The sequence below is a fragment of the Cetorhinus maximus genome, chromosome 19 (assembly GCF_964194155.1).
Source record: "Cetorhinus maximus chromosome 19, sCetMax3.hap1.1, whole genome shotgun sequence".
NCBI classification, from domain to species: domain Eukaryota; kingdom Metazoa; phylum Chordata; class Chondrichthyes; order Lamniformes; family Cetorhinidae; genus Cetorhinus; species Cetorhinus maximus.
In genome coordinates this window covers 89865373-89889081 of record NC_135897.1, presented here as the reverse complement: position 1 = coordinate 89889081, position 23709 = coordinate 89865373, and the positions used below count along the sequence as shown (strand labels likewise).

The window sequence follows — 23709 nt, the reverse complement described above, 5'->3', positions numbered from 1 at the left end:
GAAATGTGGAGGCCCCATATGGGATCAGAGTGAAGCTTCACTACATCTGATGTGTGATCTTTATGATCAAATAATAGACTAGATAAAGCCTAAGTGGAGTGTCTGCATTTCAGGGCCCACAGATGTCAAGGCAAGGCTGCACAGGAACTTGGGAGACTCCGAACAGAGGCAGGGTCATGAGCGCTTGACAGTGATTAGATGCTGCTGCTGCTGAAGTGTTCACCCTCCACTGAAAGGTGACCTGACTCACAGGTCATATCCATGACTGAGAGTTACACATGACTACACCCTGAAGAACAATCTCATGCAAGGGATTCAGTTTGATGACGAGGCCTGACCATGTGTCTTGCATGAATGATTGCCTGTGGAGAGATGCTGCATTGCAGTTTCAGATTAGACCTCAGACATCAAGATGAGAACCACGGAGTGATGATTGTTCTCCTTGAGCCACCTTGCAACTCTGCAGGCATACTGGCACCAGGGCAGGGAGGATTGCAGTGCTGCTCCTACCTCTTGAAGGCTTCTGTACACAGTGGAATGTTGGCGAGATGCTTGAAGAGGCTGCACCTTGACTAGTCTGCTCACAGTGTGTGCTGGTGAGGTTATTATCCCATAACAGAATAGCCACATTCTCCAGAGGTTGCCTAGCCCGCCAAGGATGAGGACATTGTGCTGTAAGATTATGACTACTCATTCTGAAATTGATTTGCTTTACTGAGACGATGAGGTTTGCAATGAAACTGTTAAGGTTGATCCATCATGGAGGACACTGGAGAAAGAGGCTCGAATGAGCTAAACTTCATTATCCTCCTGGAACCTAGTGGTTATAGGGATCTCACGTGTGTGCCTGCCTCGCCTGACCCATGCTGTGGCCTCCTCCTCTGGAGCCACAGCTTCTTTGTCCTTGGCTCAACCCTCTAAACGTCCTCCTCATTGGAGGAGACTTGCAGCTCCTCCATCTCTCATTCTGCTAAATCATCCCCACTTGTAGAGCGCCAGATTGTGTAGGGCGCAGCAATCCACAATGATGCATGAGACCCTCTGGGGAGAGTACTGGAGTGTGCCACCTGAGTGGTCCAGACATTGCAAATGCATCTTCAACATGCCAATGGTCTGCTCAATCAAGGACCGCATCGTGGAATGAGTCACATTGTACCTCTCCTCCGAGGCACTTTGTGGCTGCCACATGGGCATCACCAGCCATGTCCTTTGTCATCGAGGAGCCATCTCTGGATGCGCTGAGCGCCCTCAAAGTTCTGTGGCACTGACGAGTGACTCAAGATGTAAGAGTTGTGGGAGCTCCCAGGATATCTCACACAGACCTGCATAATCTGCTTCTGGTGGTTGCAGACCAGCTGCACATTGAGAGAGTGGAAGCCTTTTCTATTGATGAATCGCAGTGGCTGCTGCCAGTGAGTTATGAACGCCATATGCGTGCAGTTAATGGCACACTGCACCTGTGGGAATCTGAAGATTGCTGCAAATCCCCCACTGCTCTGTCAGCCTGGCTTCCTTCATCTGGAGGGAACTGGATGTAATTGTGCGCCTTGCAAAATAAGGTGTCTGTAAACCCTTCGGATACATTTGTGAGCAGATGCTTGAGATATTTCACAAATGTCCCCAGTGGAGCCCTGGGATGAGCCACTGTCAGCTGCCACTTTTAAAGGCATTGGCAGTGATGGCCTCCCAGCCTCTGCAGCGGCAGCTCTTCCCGGGGAATGTGGCAGGTGGGATCCACCAGATCCCTTGACCAGCAAAGGTATTCATGGCACTATCTTGTGCTCATCAGTAGGTATGAGAAGTTTCTTTGGCCTTGGGTCTGTCATCCTCAGTTTCAGGGCCTTGAGGGGGCCCTTTTATCCTGACAATCAGGTAACTGTGAAGGAGGGGAAGAAAGGCCTGTCATCGTCAGGTTGGGCAAAGGGAAGATCCCTCCCTGGTGATTTTTTGCATAACTTGTTTTTCAACTGAGTCATTGGAAGAGCTTGAGAATTGGTGGTGCTGACGTTTTATTATGAGACCAGCTTTCGAACCTACCTCCCTGTGACCCTTTCATGCTGAGAGAGCATAATGTGCAGATTTCCCTCCTCCAGTCACTTTCCTTCCTCCTCCTCTAATCCTTGATCCCATCGTGATCGTGGTTGATGTCCTTGTCCTTCCTCTTGAACCGTTTGATGTTGACATCCTAATGCCTCGTGATCCTGACCCCTCCCCATCCTGAGGCAAATTACACTGTGACCTACCCATGAAACCATCAAGTAACCCCCTCCACATTACCTGTTCCTATATACAGGCTGCAGATGCCTCCCCTGCCTTGATTGTGCCATCTGCAGCCACCAATCCCCAGGACTGACATATGTGAGGGACTGAACATGCCCTGCACGCCATGTTGGGCATGCCTGACACAAGATGGATAGGTCGTCTCCCTCCCTGGATTGGGACCAGGACAGGCATGCCAAGCACAGCCCTCCAACATGTGGCGCTATTGCCCCAGGGTTGTGTCTGCTTTCTAGCCCTCTCTGCTTCTTGCACTATTGCCTAGGACTGTCTCTGCTTTCTGGCCTTGAATAATATCCCCCACTGCCTCGCAACACTGGCATGTGTCTCTATGTTCTCTTCCCCAGTCAACCCCCACCCAGTCTTGTGTCTCTGTGCTCTCTTTCCAAGTCGTCATTCCCCCCATCATGTGCCTCTCTGCTTGCTACCCCAGTCACCCCCTCTCCCCAAGTCATCTGTCTCTATGCTCTCTTCCCCAGTCACTCCCCCCCTAGACATGTGTTTCTGTGCACCCTTTCCCCTGGGCTCCACTCCCCAACCCCCAAGTCAAGCATTTGCCTTCCAGCCTCTTCCATTGCCTCGGTCTTGCCCCTCCCGCGACCCCGTCAAGCCTTTGCCTTCCAACACCCACCCCCCCCACCTACCGCCCCCCACACTCGCATTCCCTGATCTGGTCATGCCTGAGCTGCCTTGTTTTGGAGTTGGAGCAGCTGAGAGTTCACTGAAAAGTAGGTGAGCGCTGCGCATACAAACTTCGCGGCCATGAGTGACGTGCAGTTCGCCAGGTGCACATCACCTAGAAGCAGTCGTGAATCAGGCCGGTCTAATTACCTGCAGGCATAGCCATTTGGCCTGGAGTGTGGCGTGATTCCAGCAAGCCGGGTTTGTCCTGAGTACTCATGAAATGCTCATGAGTACTCATGAAACCCTCATCCACTACCCATCCCACATGCCACCTCATATTCCCCATGTATCCTCATACTGATCATGTCCCATCATTACCCCATTCCCATTTCATGCCCCCCATGGATGCACAATAGCCACTCCCCCAGTATCCACCATGGGCTGACACCAGGAGCCATGCCTTTGGAATGGAGGTGAAAAAAATTAAACATCTAACAGTCCACTGGAGCTCTCAAACAAACACAATGATGACAAATTCTCATTCATAAAACCATTCAAAAATATTTAAGTCCTTTGAAGTGGTCAGTCTGTTGTAAAAACAAACATTGATTTCACCCACCACATCAAAGACAGATTATTCTTTAATAACCTCTTAAAACTATCAAAATGTTCATGCAGTCCCTGCTGAGCGAAATGTGTATTTTTTGGTTTTTGAAACTCAGCCAGGCATTCATAAAGGGCTCAGCTTTCAAAACAAATCTGGAAAGTGTAAACAACAGAGTCTATTGAAACTGAAAGAAGCAGATGTCATTTTTTCCTAAATTATACCAGATGTCTCATGAATCAAAACAGCCCAGGAACAGGTAGGACTTTAATTATCTCTAAGTGAAAGCTCCTGAGGTTTTTTTTAAAAATTAAAAGGGCTCTAGGCATTGCAATCACTTCTGATGATTACATTAGCATCCCAAGTTGTTGTTCTCCTCATGGGGAAAATATTCTAATGCATCTCAACACTTACAGGAAGCTGATCAATTTAATTGTCAACTTAGTTTGTAGAACAAAGCCCTTTAATCAATCACCGCAATCAAAATATATCTAACTTAGCATCTAACTAATTGAAACTGAAAGAACATTTTTGTTGTATTTCAGTGCTGTCAACGAAAGAATTCCAGGAGCAGGTGACTCCTGTCTTTTGGTTCCCTATTTGAGACTAGCATTTCCCCATGTCATTCCCCCTCCAAGAGACTGTGACCACGTGGACTTAACGAAGGAGCCTGATTCCACAAAATTTGTGAAGGCAGTGGGAGGGGTGGAGGGGCTAGTTTAAACTGCCCACACCCGCCATGTCACAATGTAACCAACAAGGGCGGGAGAGCTGTGTGTGGGCTAAACACCTGCACCCTTATTGCACTCCAGCAAAAATGTGCAGAAAAGGGGTTGGAGGTGGGAATCCCGCAATTAGGTCACATCCACTGTTTTTAAAAGGTTCCCGAGTCAGCAAAAGAATTGGGCCTTGGTCTTAGTAAACTCGACCACGTTGGGGGAGAATCTCCTTGGGGTTCTGCTTGTTCTGTTGCAAGGCTGTTTTAACCATTTCTCGGGAATTCCCACTGATCTCTCACTGGAGAACGATAGGAGAAGTCCTAAGGCTGCTCCACCAATACAAAAGAATACTCAGCAAAGCACCTGTTTGGGTTGGATGTTAAGTCGTCTAGCTAAAATCATAGAAGGCCTAAAACCGTAGAAGTCAAACTTTGAGATGCTCTAGTCAGATCACATATGAATACTGTCTACCGTCACATGAAACACTCAAAAAACTGGAGGCCACACAGAGAAGAACATCACCAAGAAGACAGCCAGCACCTCAGTTTAATATCTCACCTGGAAGGTAGCAGATCCAACTGTGCAGCAGTCGTCTGTATTACACTGAAGCATTAGCCTAGATTTTGGGCTCATGTCAGTGGTGTGGGACATGAACCCACAACCTTCTGTCCTCAGAGGCAAGAGTGGTCCCATCTGACTCACAGCTGACACTTAATGAGGATCTATGAGGCAAGTTCTGATAAACTTGGAATTTTTGTCTTGAAAAGACCCTTTCTGAGGGTTGACTGTAAAGGGATATATAGGTTTGAAAGGATATAGCTAAAGTTAAACCCAGCATGTTATTTTATTTTAACCTATGGAGTAAAATTGGGCACAGGTTGGAACTAGCAACAGTCACCTTACTGCTGACATCAGGAATTTCCTATTCTCAAAAATATGAACAACAGTCAGAATAAACTCCTGGATAAGGCTTAGAGGATGCAAAAGGAAGCTGGAAACAATTGAATATGTGACACTGTGAGCTGTTCGAATCTCTCTGGATGAGTCAATTAAGATGGGTTGAATGGACTTTGTAATCCATGATCACGATTTGATTTTAATGCTTACACACAGGTATAGATAAAGTAAGATGGGAGGAGTCTTGAGAAAACATATACACAAGCAATAGACTTATTGGCTCAAATAGCCTGTTTCTGTGCTGTTAGTTGTAGCTGAATCACCAGAACAGATAGAAATAATCCCGGAATTGATGTCTTAACTAAAGGACAGCTTGTGTGTCCATAGATCTCTGAAGGCAGAGGGGCATGTTAGTGGGGTGGTGAAAAAGACATATGGGACACTTGCCTTTATCAATCGAGGCATAGATTACAAAAGTAGGGAGGTCATGTTGGGGTTGTATAGAACCTTGGTGAGGCCACAGCTGGAGTACTGTGTGCAGTTCTGGTCGTCACATTATAGGAAGGATGTGATTGCACTGGAGGGGGTGCAGAGGACATTCACCAGGATGTTGCCTGGGATGAAACATTTAAGTTATGAAGAGAGGTTGGATAGACTTGGGTTGTTTTTGTTGGAACAGAGAAGACTGAAGGGCGACCTGATCGAGGTGTACAAGATTATGAGGGGCATGGACAGGGTGGATAGGGAGCAGTTGTTCCCCTTAGTTGAAGGGTCAGTCATACGTTCAAGGTGAGGGGCAAGCGGCTTAGGGAGGATGTGAGGAAAAACTTTTTTACCCAGAGGGTGGTGACGGTCTGGAATGCACTGCCTGGGAGGGTGGTGGAGGCAGGTTACCTCACATCCTTTAAAAAGTACCTGGATGAGCACTTGGCACGTCATAACATTCAAGGCTATGGGCCAAGTGCTGGTAAATGGGATTAGGTAGGTAGGTCAGGTGTTTCTCACGTGTCGGTGCAGACTCGATGGGCCAAAGGGCCTCTTCTGTACTGTGATTCTGTGATTCAGCAACAATGCAGCACCCTCTCATGATGGCAGTAGCTTCTTGACTGAGATTATACATTGCAACCGAGGAAATATCTGCAGAGAGCAGCAGGAAATAAAAGTGTTAAACAGATTTCAGATGATGATACTGCTCGGGATTGGAATGGGGCAGTAAACATTTCAGAGAATAAAGAAGTGCACAGATGTAAGAAAGGAACTGGTACAATCTTCTTTCAGTGCAGAGACAAGACTAACAGCATGGTGTTATATCTTACTTCATCTATCCCTGTATGTAAGCATTAAAATCAATTAGTGATCATGGATTACAAAGTGCTTTTGGTCTATCTTCATTGATTCATCCAGAGAGATTCCAACAGCCCACACTGTCACATATTTAATTGTTTCCAGCTTCTTTTTGCATCCTCTAATCCTTATATTCAAATCCAATCAATCATCTCACCACTTGCTGAGAATCTGTTATTTCATTCAGTATTTTCAATGTTCAACAAATGAATATTTTACATGTGTGTAGATTTATTATACAGCAGAACAATACAGCAATATCAGGAACCCCCGACTATCTATCCCATAGAAGCAATCATTTGAAGAGGAGTCTCACCCTATCATCTCCATTACACATTACAAGTTGATTGAAAAATACCATTATCCCCTCCCCCAAAAACACACACACAGTTCGCATGGGGTACATGCAACCCTGGTCCACTGTAAATGGGGGAATTCAATGCCCCCTGAAGCAGCCTAAAATAGAAAGCCCAATGCCGCCATCTCAAGACAACTAGGGTTTGGGCGATACAGGTGGCCTTAGCAGAAACACGTGCAGCTCAAGAACAAAATGAACAGAATCCTGAATCTTTACACACATTCTAATAATATTGCGCCAAGCTTCTATAAGGTGAGATAACTTGCGCTGAGCAGAATTTCATCAGAAACCCATTGTTATCCAACTGCTGCATTTCCCATCATTGCCATGTTGTAGGGTGGAGGTCTCACAAGGAACTGTTGGGGGGGAATCTGTTGTGCAGATGTGGTGTTGTACACGATAACAACCGGCTGAAAATAAAACAACATGAATGAAGAGAATTTGAAAGGATTTAGTGCAGAATGAGCCAGTCAGTTCATCATGGCTCAGCTGCCTCTCCCACACCATTGGACCAATTCCCTTGCCACTTTCCCCATTGGGGCAGTAATGTTTGTGTCGCCTCTGTGCCAGAGCAATCTACAAGGCTGTGTTTATTTGCGCCACAACACTAGGGGGAGCACTTCCTGCACATGGGCAGATGAGGAAATCTATCCCTCCAATTGCTGGAAATAGTTTATCTTCAGTTGAAGAACTTGAACGTGTCTCCTTAGTAACTGTGCATTTTACTAATACAGCTTTCTTCCGTGTTCAAAATTTGACTCATTACGATGGACTTTATTTTGGAACTCTATTTACAGTAAAGACTTGTAAATTATTAAGTTATTTATCTGCCCAGCAGTTATCATTGATACATGCACGGTTTCCTAAAATGGGAAAGAGAGCTAATATACACCTGTATGTACAAAGCAGCGATAGAGTCTTAGATCAATTCATTACATAGCTTACCACTGGCGTTGCACTGCAACAGTTCATAGCTTTACAGTTGAAACTTGAAACTGAAATGGATATTGCCGCATTAAGCAGTGTCAGCAGTAGAAGTATGGCCAAACATGTAACTAAACCCTGTAATGTGTTAAACACAAATACATTAAATTGGACATAAAACATTTAAAAATATTGCTTATAAACGGCTCAGAATAAAAGAATTTAACACTCACACCAGTTTGACAGCTAAACGAATTATAACAATATGCTGGCATCGCAAGGTTTATAGAATATATTATTATTGCTGATAAACAGGAAATGGCACTGATGATGTTCATTGATAAGCAGCCGCTGATCTGGAAGCAGAAAAATTACATTTAATAACATGTGAGAAAACATGAAAGGAGGAAAAGGCCAATTGGCTCATCAAGCCTACTTCTACTCCAGTCTATTTGACATCTACCTGTATCATTGAATCTGTATAAACGTGTTCAATGTCACACTTTAGGAAGAATTTTAGGTTTTGTAAAGGATGCAGCAGAAATTTACTGGAATTTAGAGATTTACTAGGGTTGAGTGATTTCATTTACACGAATAGTGTATTTAAGACCGAGATAGATAGGTTCTTGATTGGTAAGGGGATCAAAGGTTACGGTGAGAAGGTGAGAGAATGGGGTTGAGAAACTTATCAGTCATGATTGAATGGCGGAGCAGACTCGATGGGTCAAAGGGCCTAATTTCTGCTCCTATGTCTTATGGAATAGGCTGGAGAAGCTGAATTGGTTTGTTGAGGTTTTCAATAGGATGATTGGTTTTCATAGAGTAATGAAGGGTAAATTGTTTCCAGTCGTAGATAAGTCAGTAACCAGGGGACAAAGATTTAAGGTGATATGGAAAAGAACCGGAGATGATATGAGGAAATGTTCTATTTCAGATTGTGTTGCTGTGATCTCAAACACACTGCTTGAAAGGATGATGGACGCAGAATCAATAAGAAAACTGAGAAGAGAATTACTTGAAGGAAAACATTTACAGGGCTACAGGAAAAAACAGGGAGTGGGATCAATTGGATTGCTCTACCAAAGATATAGCATCAGCATAAAGGGCTGAATGGCCTCCTTTTGTGCTGGTTCATTCTGAGATTCCAGGCATTGATCTTTATACATACTCTTTTGTCTCCAACGGCAGTCAAACAAAATTGCACAGTATTCATTCATCTTAACATCTATACTTCTGCTCTAGTGTGTTTCACAAGCAATGAGTGGAATTTATTGGAGCCAACAGTGGGTAGGGAGAATTGTGTGGGAGTACCTGCGTCTGGTTCCTGGCATTGAGAAAACTGTCCCCAATTAAGTCGGGGGCGGGCAGTCTGTATACAGGAATCCTGTCCACTTATGGAGGAATGTCAGTTAGACATATTAATGAGCCACTTGACACCACTTATCCCTGAGCCCACTGGGATTTAACGGTTGCTCTGGGATTTAACAGGTCTCACACAAGTCTCCCATGGTCCCAAAGGCCGCCTGATGGGTTTATCTACAGCCCCGTAAGGGGTGCCCTCCTTGAGAGGGACTCAGTGCCCAATAGAGGGACCTGGCCTAAGGAAGGTGGGTGGGTTGAAAACCACTCGATTTCCCTTTCCTCTGACCTCCCACCCCCATCCGGCAAACCCCTCCTCTCCTCGTGGCCCCATGTTGCCTCACTCACCTGCCTGCAGAGATCCAGTGGCGATCCTCTGGGTAGGCCTTGGAGCGTTACTGGCAGCAGCCAGAACTTCCCGTCAGCCTCTGATTAGCTGTCAGCTCTTGGGGACTTGATTTCCATCCTCTGGGATCCTTGAACCTTAGGATGCCCAACACTGGCCAGTTAAGGGCCTGAATGCACTTGAATCCAGTTGGGCCTCACCCACAGAAGCATCAAGGGGCTCCCACTGGTTCTCTAAATGATGGGAGGACTTGCGTTGCAGGAACTGAATTCTGCCTAATTAACCTGCTCTCTCAGCAATACAGGTAAAAGTCAATGCAATTATCTTTGGCCCATGCTGGTTAAAATAAGACATAAGTTCAGAGGAAATAGAAGCAGGAGTAGGTCATATGGGCAGTTGAGTTTGCTGTACCATAATGTTCTGCACAATTTTAATCACAGAACGTAGAATAGTACAGTATCGATAGAGGCCATTCAGCCCATCAAGTCTGCACAGTCTCATTCAAAGATCAATCGCGTAAGTCCCACTCCTGGACTCTTTTCCCATTTCCCTCTAATTTTTTTTACTTCAAGTATTTATCCAATTCCTTTTGAAGGCCATGATTGAATTTGCATCCATAATCCTATCAGGCAGTGCATTCCAAATCCTAAACACTCATCGCATAAAACAATATTTTTGCAGGAGCACAGAATGGTTCCAGTACAGAAGGAGGCCATTTGGCCTCTCCGAATGAGCAATATGATTCAGTGTCATTCTCCTGCCTTTCCCCTGCAACCCCACGCATTGCTTCTATTTAAATAATCATCTGATGCCCTCTTGAATGCCTTGATTAAACCTGCCTCCACCACAGTTCCAGGCAATGTATTCCAGACCTGAACCACTCACTGTGTGAAAAAGCTTTTTCTCACATTGCATTTGCTTCTTTTGCAAATCACTTTAAATCTATGCCCTCTCGTTCTTGACCTTTTTATGAGTGGGAACATTTTCTCCCTATGTACTCCGCCAAGCCCCCTCATGATTTTGAACATTTCTATCAAATCTCCTCCTAGCCTTCTTCTCTCCAAGGAGAACAGTCCCAACCTTTCCAATCTATCTTCATAACTGAAGTTTGTCATCCCTGGAACCATTTTTGTAAAACTCTTCTGCACTGTCTCCAGTGGGTTCACATCTTTCCTATAATGTGCTGTCCAGAACTGTACACAATACTCCAGCTGAGGCCTAACTAGTGTCCTATACAAATTCAGCATAACATCTTTGCTCTTGTATTGTATGCTCCCATTAATAGAGCCCAGGATACAGTATGCTTTATTAACTGCTCTCTCCACCTGTCCCGCTACCTTTAATGACTTATGTACACATACACCCAGGTCCCTCTGTTCCTGAACATCATTTAGAGTTCTAACCCTTATTTTATATTGTCTCTCCATGTTCTTCCTACCAAAATGAATCACCTCACACTTCTCTGCATTGAACTTCATCTGTCACCTATCTGGCACAGTCCACCAACTTGTTTATTTCCTTTTGAACTTCTACACTGCCCTTCTCACAGTTTACAATGCTTCCAAGTTTTGTATCATCTGAAAACTTTGAAATTTTCCCCTGCACACCAAGATCTAGATCATTAATATAGATCAGGAAAAATAAGGGTTCCAATACTGGCCCTTGGGGAACTCTACTACAAACCCTCCTCCAGCCCGAAAAATATCCATTAACCATTACTCACTGTTTCCTATTACTTAGCCAATTTTGTATCCACGTTGCTACTGAACCTTTTATTCCATGAGCTATAACGTTTCTCACAAGTCTGTTGTGTGGCACTGTATTGAATGCCTTTTGTAAGTCCATGTACACCACATCAACAGCATTACCCTCATCAACCATCTTTTTAACCCCTGCAAAAAAAATTCCAGCAAGTTTGTTAACACGATTTTCCCTCGAGAAGTCCATGCTGACTCTTCCTAATCAACCCACATGTTCCCATGTGACTTAATTGTATCCCGAACAATTGAAATTAACCTGACTGCTCTGTAATTGCTGGGCTTACTCTTACAACCTTTTTTGAACAAGGGCATAATGTTTGCAATTCTCTAGTTCTCTGACACCTCCCCTTAGTCTAGGGAAGACTGAGAACTTGTGGCCAGTGCCCCTACAATTTCCACTCTTACCTCCTTCAATATCCTTCAATGCATCTGGTGCCCTGTCAACTTTAAGTACTGACAGTTTATCCAATACCTCCTCCTTATCAATTTTGAACCCATCTAGTGACCGAGTTTCATCCTCTGTCACCATGGCCTGGGCAGCATCTGCTTCCTTGATAAAGACAGGTGCAAAGTATTCATTTAACACCTCAGCCATGCCCCCTGCCTCCATGTGTAAGTCCCCTTATAGGTCCCTAATCAGCTCTACTCCTCCTCTTATCGTCCTTTTACTATTTATGTGCCTGTAGAAGACTTTGGGATTCCCCTTTATATTGGCTGTCAGTCTTTTCTCATAATCCCTCTTTGCTTCTCTTTTTGCTTCTTCACCTCTCCTCTGAACCCTCTGTACTCAGTTTGGTTCTCAATTGTATTTTCTATCTGACACCTTTCATTAGCACACCTTTTCTTAATTTCTAACTCCTTTTTCATCCAGGGGAGCTCTGGATTTGTTTGCGCTACCTTTCCCTTTTAAGGGAATATACCTTGACTGTGTCCGAACCATTTCTTCTTTGAAGGTAGCCCATTGGTTCAACTACAGTTTCCCCCACCAACCTTTGTTTCGAGTCTATCCGGCCAGCACTGTTCTTGCCCCATTGAAGTTGCTTCTCCCCCAGTTAATTATTCCTATTCTGGATTGCTCATTGTCCTTTTCTACTGTCACCCTAAATCTTATAATACAATGATCACTGTCTCTTAAATGTTCCCCTTGATCTACTTGGCCCACCTCATTTCCAAGAACCAGGTCCAGCAGTGCCTGCTTTCTTGCTGGACTGTTCACATGCTGCTGTAGTAAATTCTCCTCAACACGCTCTAGGAACTTTTGCCAATCTCTGCCTTTCACACTACCACTATCCCAGTCTATATTTGGGTAATTAAAGTCCCCCATTATAACTATTCTATAATGTTTGCACCTCTCTGTAATTTCTCTGCAAATTTGCTCCTCTACATCCTTCCCACTAGTTGGTGGCCTATAGACAACACCGAACAATGTAAATTCACCCATTTTGTTCCTTAACTGTTCTATGTTTTTCAAACTCAGCTCCGAAGGTGAGATTTACACCCAGGTCTGTTTCTGCTCAGCTGCTCCTGTTCCTGACTTAGAATAATCCCAATGTCTACTACACCTCTTTCCCCCATGCAGTGAATTCCCACATGAGCCTAATTCATCACTTACTTGGTCTCCATTTAAATCCGGCATAGCTGCCTGTCTCCTCACGCGCCCCTTACTGACCCTCATGTTTCCTCATGTTGTCTCTGGTTCTTTTGCCAATCACACTGAATCTGTGCCCTCAGGTGAATGATTCTTCAGCCATTGGAAACATTTTTCTTTATTTACTCTAAAATTAACTTACTTATTTAATAATTGTCATGAAGCTACTAATGTATATATTGTTATTGGAATTTTTTTAAAAAATAGTGGCTTAGTCTGTGTGTGTTCCTTAACTGGATTGAAGCCAGCTAGCCCGGGTGCTTTGATGTGTACTAGTTTTGATATGTACACAGAGGTAGAGGTACATTTGCATTTGTTGAATAGAGCATTCAAGAGTGGGAGTGAAATCTTGCATCTAGCTAGGAGACACCAAACAATATGTTTATATTACTAATAAAATTGGTACTATGAAAGGGGTTTTATTGTTAGATGAGGTGGAGTTCAAAGGGCCTGGTGATACAACGTGAATTTACATTCAAAGGGAAGCGCTGGGTATAATAGAAAGCAGTTTTGTGAATGCAGGGCAGAGGCATGAAACATCAAAGCAGCTGTAAGCCTACAAATGTCTGTGAAGGAACCAAATTGAAAGGGACCTCATTTTGAATTTGTAAGGTGAAAATGCTTTGCCTGGTGTCTGTTTAAAGTCTATGGGTTGTTGTTGCCTCAGTGGAGATTAGTTTAGGGATTGGTTAAAACGTTATTATAGTAGTAATTTGTAGCCATGTATATGTGTTTAATACCTTGTTGTAAATTAATAAACGTCTCATTTAGTTTGATATGAACCTCTCGAGAACTGGTGGTCTTATTCCTGAATTTACAGCCGCAACTCAAAACATACCAATTGAAAATATAGGTTATGACAGTTGTTTGAAGTTTCCCTCTGGGATTTTAAATAACTCAGTAATTGTACACAATGACATTAACCAAAGTGATACCAATGGCAATTTAATGTGTACGTCTTAGGAAATTTTTTGATTTAAGAATGGCTAGGGTGAGGAAAGACAACTGGAACCATCTAAATTCATTCATGCAGTGCATTAACTCTACCAACATGACATTTAATTATCTCTTAAGTGAGTAAGGGGTGCCCCTTCCAAAAACATTCACTCCCTCCACCACTGATGATCAGCAGCAGTGTGTACCATCTACAAGATGCACTGCAAGAACTCACCAAGGCTCCTTAGGCAGCACCTTCCAAACCCACAACTGCTACCATCTAGAAGGACAAGGGCAGCAGATGCATGGGAACACCATTACCTGGAATTTCCCCTCTAAGCCCCACTTGCCATCTTGACTTAGAAATATATCACCATTCCTTCACTGTCGTTGGCTCAAAATCCTGGGGCTCCCTTCCTAACAGCACTGTGAGTGTACCTACACCACTGCAGTAGTTCAAGGAGGCAGCTCACCACCACCTTCTCAAAGGCATATGATTTGAAGGAAAATGGCTACGTGCAGTGTGGCATGGCATATTATAATCAAGGAGGCTGACACAACGGAGAACAATAAAATGACTGTAAAGATGATAAGTGTGGAATGAGTCAGCAATTTAGGGGAATAGCATGACTGACAATTTCAGATAAAGAAACTGTACAGGTAGATATGTTTCAAACAGACGTATCGTTATGCCATGAAATGCTTGATTAAGAGAACTCCAAGTTAGGAACGACTTTAACTAAGTGATTTCTTGGTGCCCCAATATATTGTGTCACGAAAGTATAATAATTCTCATAATATTATTGTGATTTATTGTAAAAGTAGGTTAATAGTGGGGTTTGGATCATTTCTGTGTGTGTGTATGTGTGTGTGTGGGGGGGGGATTTAATTGAATTGAAGACAGCTGGTCTGGAGGCTTTGACTCATTAAAGGAGGCTAGGTTTGAAATGCTAAATACGCAAACCTGGCTGAAGTATCAGAATGTAAGGTGAGGAAAATTAGCATTTTTAGATAAATCAGGGCAATGTGACTTTCAAAGAGATGGTAGGATGTTTACACCTAGTCAGAGAAGCTAGGCCAAGCAGTGCATTTATTTTTCCCAAAGGTTACTGACAATATTAGCACCATAAAAAAGATTTATATTATGAGAAAGGTAAAGTTCCAAAGACATTTGGGAACAATTGAATTTATACTAAAAGGGAGAAACATGTATATTGGAGAATGAGGCTGTGTGTAAGATCTAGCAAAAGTGTAAGAAGCCTCCAGTATTTGTGAATTAAGCCTGCTATCTACAGAAACCAAAACTGGGAAAAGAAACTTTGAATTCTACTGTCCAGGGTATCGTGTTGACTTGCCTGTTGCCTTAATGGGAGTGTAACTGGAAGCCAGATTAATTAGGGGTTTTAGGAGTTATTATAGTAGTAATTTTTAGGCGCTTGAAATCTTTTCTTTTGTTAGTAAATGTTTAATTTAGTTTCCTAAAACATCTCTGAAGTCTTGGTGGACTTATTACTTCTGAATTCAGGGCACACATCTCGAAATAAATACAAATGGCAAAACCTTTGTGATAGCGTGATCATGTTTCCTTCGTGGAATTGATCCCCCTGGCACACATCATCTGCCGCGTCATAACAAATAGGGGGTTCGTGCGGGATTACGAGATTATTGAAATTTCTTGATCGGTTTGAAGTTGGTGGACCTTAGGTTACGAGTACGAGAAGCACTTTGAATTCAGAGGTTGGTGTGGGGGATTTTTTTAAGTGGTGAGACTGCAAAAATGGCTGTATCCATGGCTAGATCTTTTTTGGAAGTAGAAGACAAAGCTCTGAATGGGTTATAAAAAGTATCTATGGTAGGTTAACAGAGTGGGCGGATAAGTTGTAGTTGAGGTTACCTGTAGGGGCAAAGAAAGCAGATATGGCTGAAGTGACAGCACAGCATTCGAAGTTGGGAGTGATACCTGACACTGGTGAGTCACAGCTGACGGTAGTGAGACGTCAGTTAGAAATGAAGCTTGAATTTGAACAAGCAAAGGACCTGAATTGGAGGCAAAAGAAAAATAATTGGAATTGAAAAGGGTAGAGGCAGCAGAAAAGGAAAGAGAAAAGGGAGGTTATTTCAAAAACTTGATCTCCAGAGGGAAAAGTTAGCAATGGAGGAGCGAGAGGAGGAGAGAAAAAGAGAGCACCAACTTATAAAGCTGGCCTTTAAAGGAGACCTCAGAAGCTGAGCAAAGTTCTGATGATGAAAAAATCGTTAACCTAAAACCCAGTGGACAGATGTTTAAATTTGTCCAAGCTCTTCTGAAGTTTGAATAAAGAGATGTGGAGGCATTCTTTATTCCATTTGAGAATATAGCTAAACAGATGAAATGGCCACAAGAAAACTGGACATTGCTGTTACAGTCTAGGTTAGGAGGTAAAGCTCATGAGGTTTATGCTTCACTGTCAGACAAAATGTCAGTGGATTATGATGTAGTAAAAAAGGCTATTTTGAGTGCATTTGAGTTGGTTCCTGAGGCATACAGGCTGAAATTTAGGAACAAAGAAAACAGCCTGGACAAACTTATATTGAGTTTGAGAGAGTAAAACAAAGTAATTTTGGCTGGTGGATATACGCATTAAAGATAGAGACAACTTACGCAGCTCTTAGAGAAGTAATTATTTTGGAAGAATTTAAAGATCCAATTCCTTCAGTAGTGAGAACACATGTGGAGAAACAGAGGATTAAAATGGTAAGACAAGCAGCAGAGATAGCTGATGATTATGAGTTGGTTCATAAATCTAAACCTTTTTATCATCGCCCTTTTAAATCAGAGAAGGAAAGAAAGTAGGAAGGTGAAAGGAAGGTGAGTAGTCAGGGAAGAGAAGGGGTAGGTGGAAATTCCCAGCAAGTTTTTTCTCAGACTAAAAAGAAAGGTGCTGATGGTAGAATTGGCACTCAAAAATTGAGGTGTTTTCACTGTAATAAAGTTGGGCACACAAAGTCCATGTGTTGGAAATTACAGGAAAATTTGTTGGAATTATTGGGATGAAGAAAAGTCCTGAAAGTAAAAGTACGGTGGGTTCTGATGTTCAGGCACAGGTTTGTAAAACAGGAAGAATAAGTGATAAGTAAGGAAGTGGGAATGTGTTCACAATTTACCCAAGGGAGTTCTGAGGAGCAGATTGCAGAAATGTTTAAAGATTTTGTATGTGAAGGGGAAGTCTTTCCATGTATACAGGGTGGAGTAAGTAAAGATATTAACATTTTAAGAGACACAGGGGCTAGTCATTCCTTAATGCTGTGGGATAGTGATATTCATTATTCAGAGGGAGTATTGCAGAAACAGATGTTAATGGGCTGAATTTTGCTGTCGGCGAGCAGGGAGCTGGGCCCGCTCACTGACATGCAAAATGACGCGTTGGGGGGAACCCCTGATGTCATCCCGCCCCATTTAAATTTTAAGGAAGGTGGGGGCACAGCCAAATCAGCTGTGCACCCGCCAACCTGTCAATGGCCAATTGAGGCCATTGACAGGATTATTATAAAAATTAAAGGACCTGCCCGTCCAACCTTAAGGTTGGTGGGCAGGCCAGGAGCCCCGACGGGGAATAGAAAAAACAAGAAACCTCATCCACCGGCGGGATGAGGTTTCATGTAGGATTTTAAAAAAGTGTAATAAAGTTTTTGTGAAATTTATTAACATGTTCCATCTCGTGTGACATTGTCACCTGAGGGGGACATGTTAAGGACTTTTTTATTTTTCTATTTTTAATGTTTGAACAAACGTAAGCACTTAGCCTCAGGGAGATGTGCGCTCTTTCATGTGTATGCATGAAAGAGCGCACTCTCACATTTGGGGAATCCCCCTCCCCCCACACCCCACCCCACCATCACCACCTCCCCCGCACCCCCACCCCCCCCAAACCCCCCCCACCGCCCGCACAGGAAGTGCATAGCATTCCCCGCCGGGCGTCACGCTGAGTGGGCCTTAATTGGCCCGCCCACTTAAAATGGCGGCAGGGCCTGTTTCTCCGGCGGGGATTCTCTCCCCGCCCACCGGAGATTGGGTCAGGCCCGCCCACCCGGTAGGCAGAAAATTCTGCCCAATATGTGGGGTTCATAGAAATGATAAACCTATTCCCTTGTGGAAGGTAAATTTAAAGAGCTAATGGAAAACAGGCGATGTGATTTTTGGAGTAGTGGAAAAATTGCCCATTGCAGGGGTTCAGTTTATTTTAAGTAATGATATAGCTGGGTCACAGGTGTGGGTGATGCCTATGGTAGTTGAGCAGATTGTAGAGGTGTTTTCAACAGAAGGGTTGCAGAAAGAACATCCAGGATTGTTTCCATATTGTGTGGTAACAAGATCACAAGCTCACAGGTTGAAACAGGCAGTTAAAAGGCAGAGAAAAGGTGTTGAAGTTCAATTAGCTGACACTGTCTTTGATAAGATTGTTCAGGAAGAAAGAACAGAGATACAGCTGAGGTATTTAACTCAAGGAAGTTGGTAGAGTTGCAGAAAAAGGATCCACAAATAAAACAGTTATAACAGACAGCTTACTCAGAAACAGGGGCACAATGTATTCCAGAATGTTATTACCTTAAAGGTAATTTGTTGATGAGAGACTGGCGGCCGTATCAGGTTTCAGCAGATGAAAACTGGATGTAAGTACATTAGATTATTATACAATTTGGACATAGAAAGGAGATACTGAGAATATCTCATGAAATTCCAATGGGGGGGTACACTTAGGAATTAGAAAGACACAAGCAAAACTACAAAAACTTTTTTAGTGGCCTGGATTGCATAGAAAAGTAGTCACATTCTGCAGAACATGTCACACATGTCAGGTGATAGGGAAACTACAAACAGTTATTTGGCCAGCACCTTTAATTCCAATTTAAGCATTTGAAGAACCTTTCACTCAGGTCATGATTGATGGGTCGGAGCCTTCCCTAAGGCTAAAAGCGGAAATCAGTACTTACCGACAATAATGGATGTACGTGCAAGGGTTTCCTGGAGCAATATCTTTGAGAAGTGTTACAACAAAGAGAATTATGGAAGACAGAAATACCTGGAAAAACTCAGCAGGTCTGGCAGCATGGGTGGAGAAGAGCACTGTTGACGTTTCGAGTCCTCATGACCCTTCAACAGAACTAAGTAAAAATAGGAAAGGGGTGAAATATAAGCTGGTTTAAGGGGTGGGGGGTGTTGGGACAAGAAGAGCTGGATAGAGGGCCAGTGATAGGTGGAGATAACCAAAAGATGTCACAGACAAAAGGACAAAGAGGTTTTGAAGGTGGTGAAATTATCTAAAGGAATGTGCTAATTAAGGGTAGAAAGCAGGACAAGCAAGGTACAGATAGCCCTAGTGGAGGTGGGGTGGGGTGAAGGAATACTAAAAAGGCTAAAAGGTAGAGATCAAACAATGGGTGGAAATACATTTAAAAATAATGGAAATAGTGGGAAAAGAGAAATCTATATAAATTATTGGAAAAAACAAAAAGGAGGAGGAAAAAACGGAAAGGGGGTGGGGATGGAGGAGAGAGTTCATGATCTAAAATTGTTGAACTCAATATTCAGTCCGGAAGGCTGTAAAGTGCCTAGTCGGAAGATGAGCTGCTGTTCCTCCAGTTTGCGTTGAGCTTCACTGGAACAATGCAGCAAGCCAAGGACAGACATGTGAGCATGAGAGCAGGGTGGAGTGTTGAAATGGCAAGTGACAGGGAAGTCTGGGTAATGCTTGCGGACAGACCGAAGGTGTTCTGCAAAGTGGTCGCCCAGTCTGCGTTTGGTCTCTCCAATGTAGAGGAAACCACATTGGGAGCAACTAATGCAGTAGACTAAGTTGAGGGAAGTACAAGTGAAATGCTGCTTCACTTGAAAGGAGTGTTTGGGCCCTTGGATGGTGAGGAGAGGGGGAGTGAAGGGGCAGGTGTTGCATCTTCTATGGTTGCATGGGAAGGTGCTGTAAGAGGGAGTTGAGGAGTAGGGGGTAATGGAGGAGTGGACCAGGGTGTCATGGAGGGAATGATCCCTACAGAATGCCGCTAGGGGTGGTGAAGGGAAGATGTGTTTGGTGGTGGCATCATGCTGGAGTTGGTGGAAATGGCGGAGGATGATCCTTTGAATGCGGAGGCTGGTGGGGTGATAAGTGAGGACAAGGGGGACCCTATCATGTTTCTGGAAGAGAGGAGAAGGTGTGAGGGCGGATGCGTGGGAGATGGGCTGGACACAGTTGAGGGCCCTGTCAACGACCGTGGGTGGAAAACCTCAGTTAAGGAAGAAGGAGGACATGTCAGAGGAACTGTTTTTGAAAGTGGCATCATCAGAACAGATGCAACGGAGGCGAAGAAACTGAGAGAATGGGATGGACTCCTTACAGGAAGCGGGGTGTGAGGAGCTGTAGTCGAGGTAGCTGTGGGAGTCGGTAGGCTTGTAATGGATATTGGTGGACAGTCTATCACCAGAAATTGAGACAGAGAGGTCAAGGAAGGGAAGGGAAGTGTCAGAGATGGACCATGTGAAAATGATGGAGGGGTGGAAATTGGAAGCAAAATTAATAAATTTTTCCAGGTCCCGACGAGAGCATGCTGCTCACCTATTTCCATTATTTTTAAATGTATTTCCATCCATTGTTTGATCTCTACCTTTTAGCCTTTTTAGTATTCCTTCACCCCACCCCACCTCCACTAGAGCTATCTGTACCTTGCTTGTCCTGCTTTCTACCCTTAATTAGCACATTCCTTTAGATAATATCACCACCTTCAACACCTCTTTGTCCTTTTGTCTGTGACATCTTTTGGTTATCTCCACCTATCACTGGCCCTCTATCCAGCTCTTCTTGTCCCAACACCCCCCACCCCTTAAACCAGCTTATATTTCACCCCTTTCCTATTTTTACTTACTTCTGTTGAAGGGTCATGAGGACTCGAAACGTCAACAGTGCTCTTCTCCACCCATGCTGCCAGACCTGCTGAGTTTTTCCAGGTATTTCTGTTTTTGTTTTTGTTTTGGATTTCCAGCATCCACAGTTCTTTGCTTTTAGAATTGTGGAAGAGTTGACTAAATATTTTACAATTAGCAAAAGAAATACAGTCAGATCAGAATTCAAACTGGTTGCACTCAGGATTTCACCAAGGCTCCTTCGACAGCATCTTCCAAACCCACGACCACCACCATCCAGAAGAACAAGGGCAGCAGATAATTGGGAACACCACCACCTGGAAGTTCCCCTCCAAGTCATTCACCATCCTGACTTGGAAATATATCGCCGTTCCTTTACTTTCGCTGGGTCAAAATCCTGGAACTCCCTTCCTAACAGCACTGTGGGTGTGCCTACACCACATGGACTGCAGCAGTTCAAGAAGGCAGCTCACCACCTTCTCTAGGGCAACTAGGGATGGGCAATAAATGCTGGCCCAGCTGGCGAAGCCCACATTCCGTGAATGAATGAAAAAAATCACAGCTGTTTAAGGAGGTAATGTACAGTTTGGGGATGAAACAGCTTAAGTCAACAGTTTATCATCCTGAATGACAAGGGGCTTTGGAAAGATGGCATCATACTTTAAAAACTATGATGAGGGTGTATAGTTAGGGTTATCCACAGGGTTGGGTTAGGGGAATTCCATTCCTGTTATTTGCTATTGGGATGCTCCTAATGCATTTACTGGATTTAGTTCTTTCAAATTAGTCTATGGTCACATGATAAGTGGACCACTGAAATTGATTCATGAGAAATTGGTGGGTCAAAACTCAGAAACTACTCTCCTGGATTATGTATCAAACTTCAGAAAAAGACAGGACAGAACATGTGAATTAGCTAGGCAACACTTAAAAAGATATCACAGCAAGTGATGAAAGTGAAGGCAGACAAGAAAGTTACAGCTCTATTTGATGTGAAGCTAGGATGCAGTAGAGTGAGCTTTGCAGGTAGAATGCAAATGATTCATCTTGACACCATATAACTAAGTTGAAAATTTTTCATTCAACAGCACAAATACTCTTGTTGAATTTAATCCTTGTTAAGGTGAGGGAGATGACTGCTTGGAAATAGGAGATTTGTATTTCAGGAGTGCAGTCGTCCTATCAAGTATTCCTAAGTTAGGCTCAGCACAGCCTAGATGTAGACTAAATTTCTCTCTACAAAGCCCTAAACAATCCCAGGACAGAATGGATTAAACACAATCCAAAGCGCCCACTATACTGCCTCATCAAACACACCCAGGACAGATACAGCGCGGATTAGATACAGAGAAAAACTCCCTTTGACATTGTCCGTCAAACACTCCCAGTACAGGTAAAGCATGGGCTACATGCAGAGTAAAACTTCATCTACAGAGTCCCATTGAACACGCCCATGTTATACAAAGCACAGCAGCAATTCCTACATTGCTATCAGAAATAATTGTGCTGATCTTCGATATGGCTGTGTTTGTATCCAGTTTCCAGGTGTGGAAGTATATCAGTTCACCTATTCCAGCACTTAAGTGCTGTAAGAGAAAGGTAACTTCCATTGACTTTGATGGACTGCATTTGAAGCGAAGAGCCAGATGTGGAAGGGTGATATTTTTACCCACTGCACTGTCTTATAAACTGAGATAATAGGCATTTAGTGTGGTCAATAAGCACCAACAATATCTGACTGGTTTGTCATCTTGAGTGGTGATATCACTTGTAAACCAACCATATCAAAATCATTCTTTGAGCAAGTACTTACCAAGCCATGAGTTGGTTCCTTCTCAACAGCTACAGCGAGTGATCCTGCAATAATAAACTTTAAAAAACATATTGCACTTCAGACAGCAACCTTAGAAGAATTGAATAACTATTCAAATATGGGCTTTTGACTTTCTAAATTCTTCTCCCCTCAAGCTGGAGACTTATGTTAGACATTGGCTCCATATACTCTCTGCCTGTCTACTGAGATGTGATTCTTCCCATTTGGAACTGGAGAGAGAGAGTGAATGAAGGAAGATCAATGGGCCTGTAGGTTGGGGAGCTGCACAGCTCAGATTGACACTTATTTGTTTGTGTTGTATCTTCACACATTCATTTTACCTTCAAGAAAAAGGGTGGAAGTGCTGGAGGGGTTAGCAGGCTGGTTATCAACCTGTTAGAGACTGACCCTGAGGTACTTGAATATTCTTTGCAGCTGGAGTAAATGAATGATGAACTGAAGAGGATGATCCATCTCAGCCACCTCCTGAGGTCCCCACTATCATAGACGCGAGTCTTCAGACAATTCAAGTCACTTCAAGTGGTATCAAGAAATGGCTGAAGGTACTGGATACTGCAAAGGTTTTGGGCCCTGACAACATCCCAAAAGTAGTACAGAAGAATTGTACTCCACAACTAGTTTCTCTCTTAGCCATGTTGTTCCAATACAGCTACAACACAGGCAACTCCCTGACAGTATAAAAAATTTTCCATATTTACCCTGTAAACAAAAAGGAAATCCAATCGAGCAATTACCACCCTATCAGTCTACTCTCAATCATCAGTAAAGAAAGGAAGGTGGCAATGACAGTGATATCCATGGCATGTACTCAGCAACAACCTGCTCACCCATGCTCAGCTTGGGTTCTGCCAGGGTCACTCAGTTTCAGATCTCATTACAGCCTTGGCCCAACATGGACAAAAGAGATGAATTACAAAGTTGAGGCGTTGGTGACTGCCCTTGACATCAAAATGTATTTGACTGAGTATAGCATTAAGGAGCCAGAGGAAAATTGAAGTCAATGGAAATTGGGGGAAACCTCTCCATTGGTAGGAGTCATATATAGAAGATGGCTGTGGGTATTAGAGGCTAATCATCTCAGACCCTGGACAGTGCTGCAGGAGTTCCTCGGAGTAGTGTCTTAGGCCCAACCACCTTGAGCTGATTCATCAATGATCTTCCTTTCAACATAAGATCAGAACCTGGGG

At 43.5% G+C, this 23709-nt stretch overlaps 1 protein-coding gene across 1 annotated transcript in view; it reads right to left on the bottom strand.

Annotated features, from left to right (window-relative positions):
- Nucleotides 1-6676: 6676 nt before the first annotated feature.
- Nucleotides 6677-23709, bottom strand: part of LOC144694024 (membrane-spanning 4-domains subfamily A member 4D-like) — a 52005-nt gene continuing 34972 nt past the window's right edge. Inside the window, exons 4-7 of the mRNA XM_078564357.1 lie at nt 22502-22558; nt 7981-8103; nt 7769-7885; nt 6677-7233 (exon numbers count right to left, since the gene is read on the bottom strand). Of these exons, the coding sequence (XP_078420483.1) occupies nt 7120-7233; nt 7769-7885; nt 7981-8103; nt 22502-22558 (411 nt within the window). The 3' untranslated portion in view covers nt 6677-7119. The remainder of the gene's footprint in view (nt 7234-7768; nt 7886-7980; nt 8104-22501; nt 22559-23709) is intronic.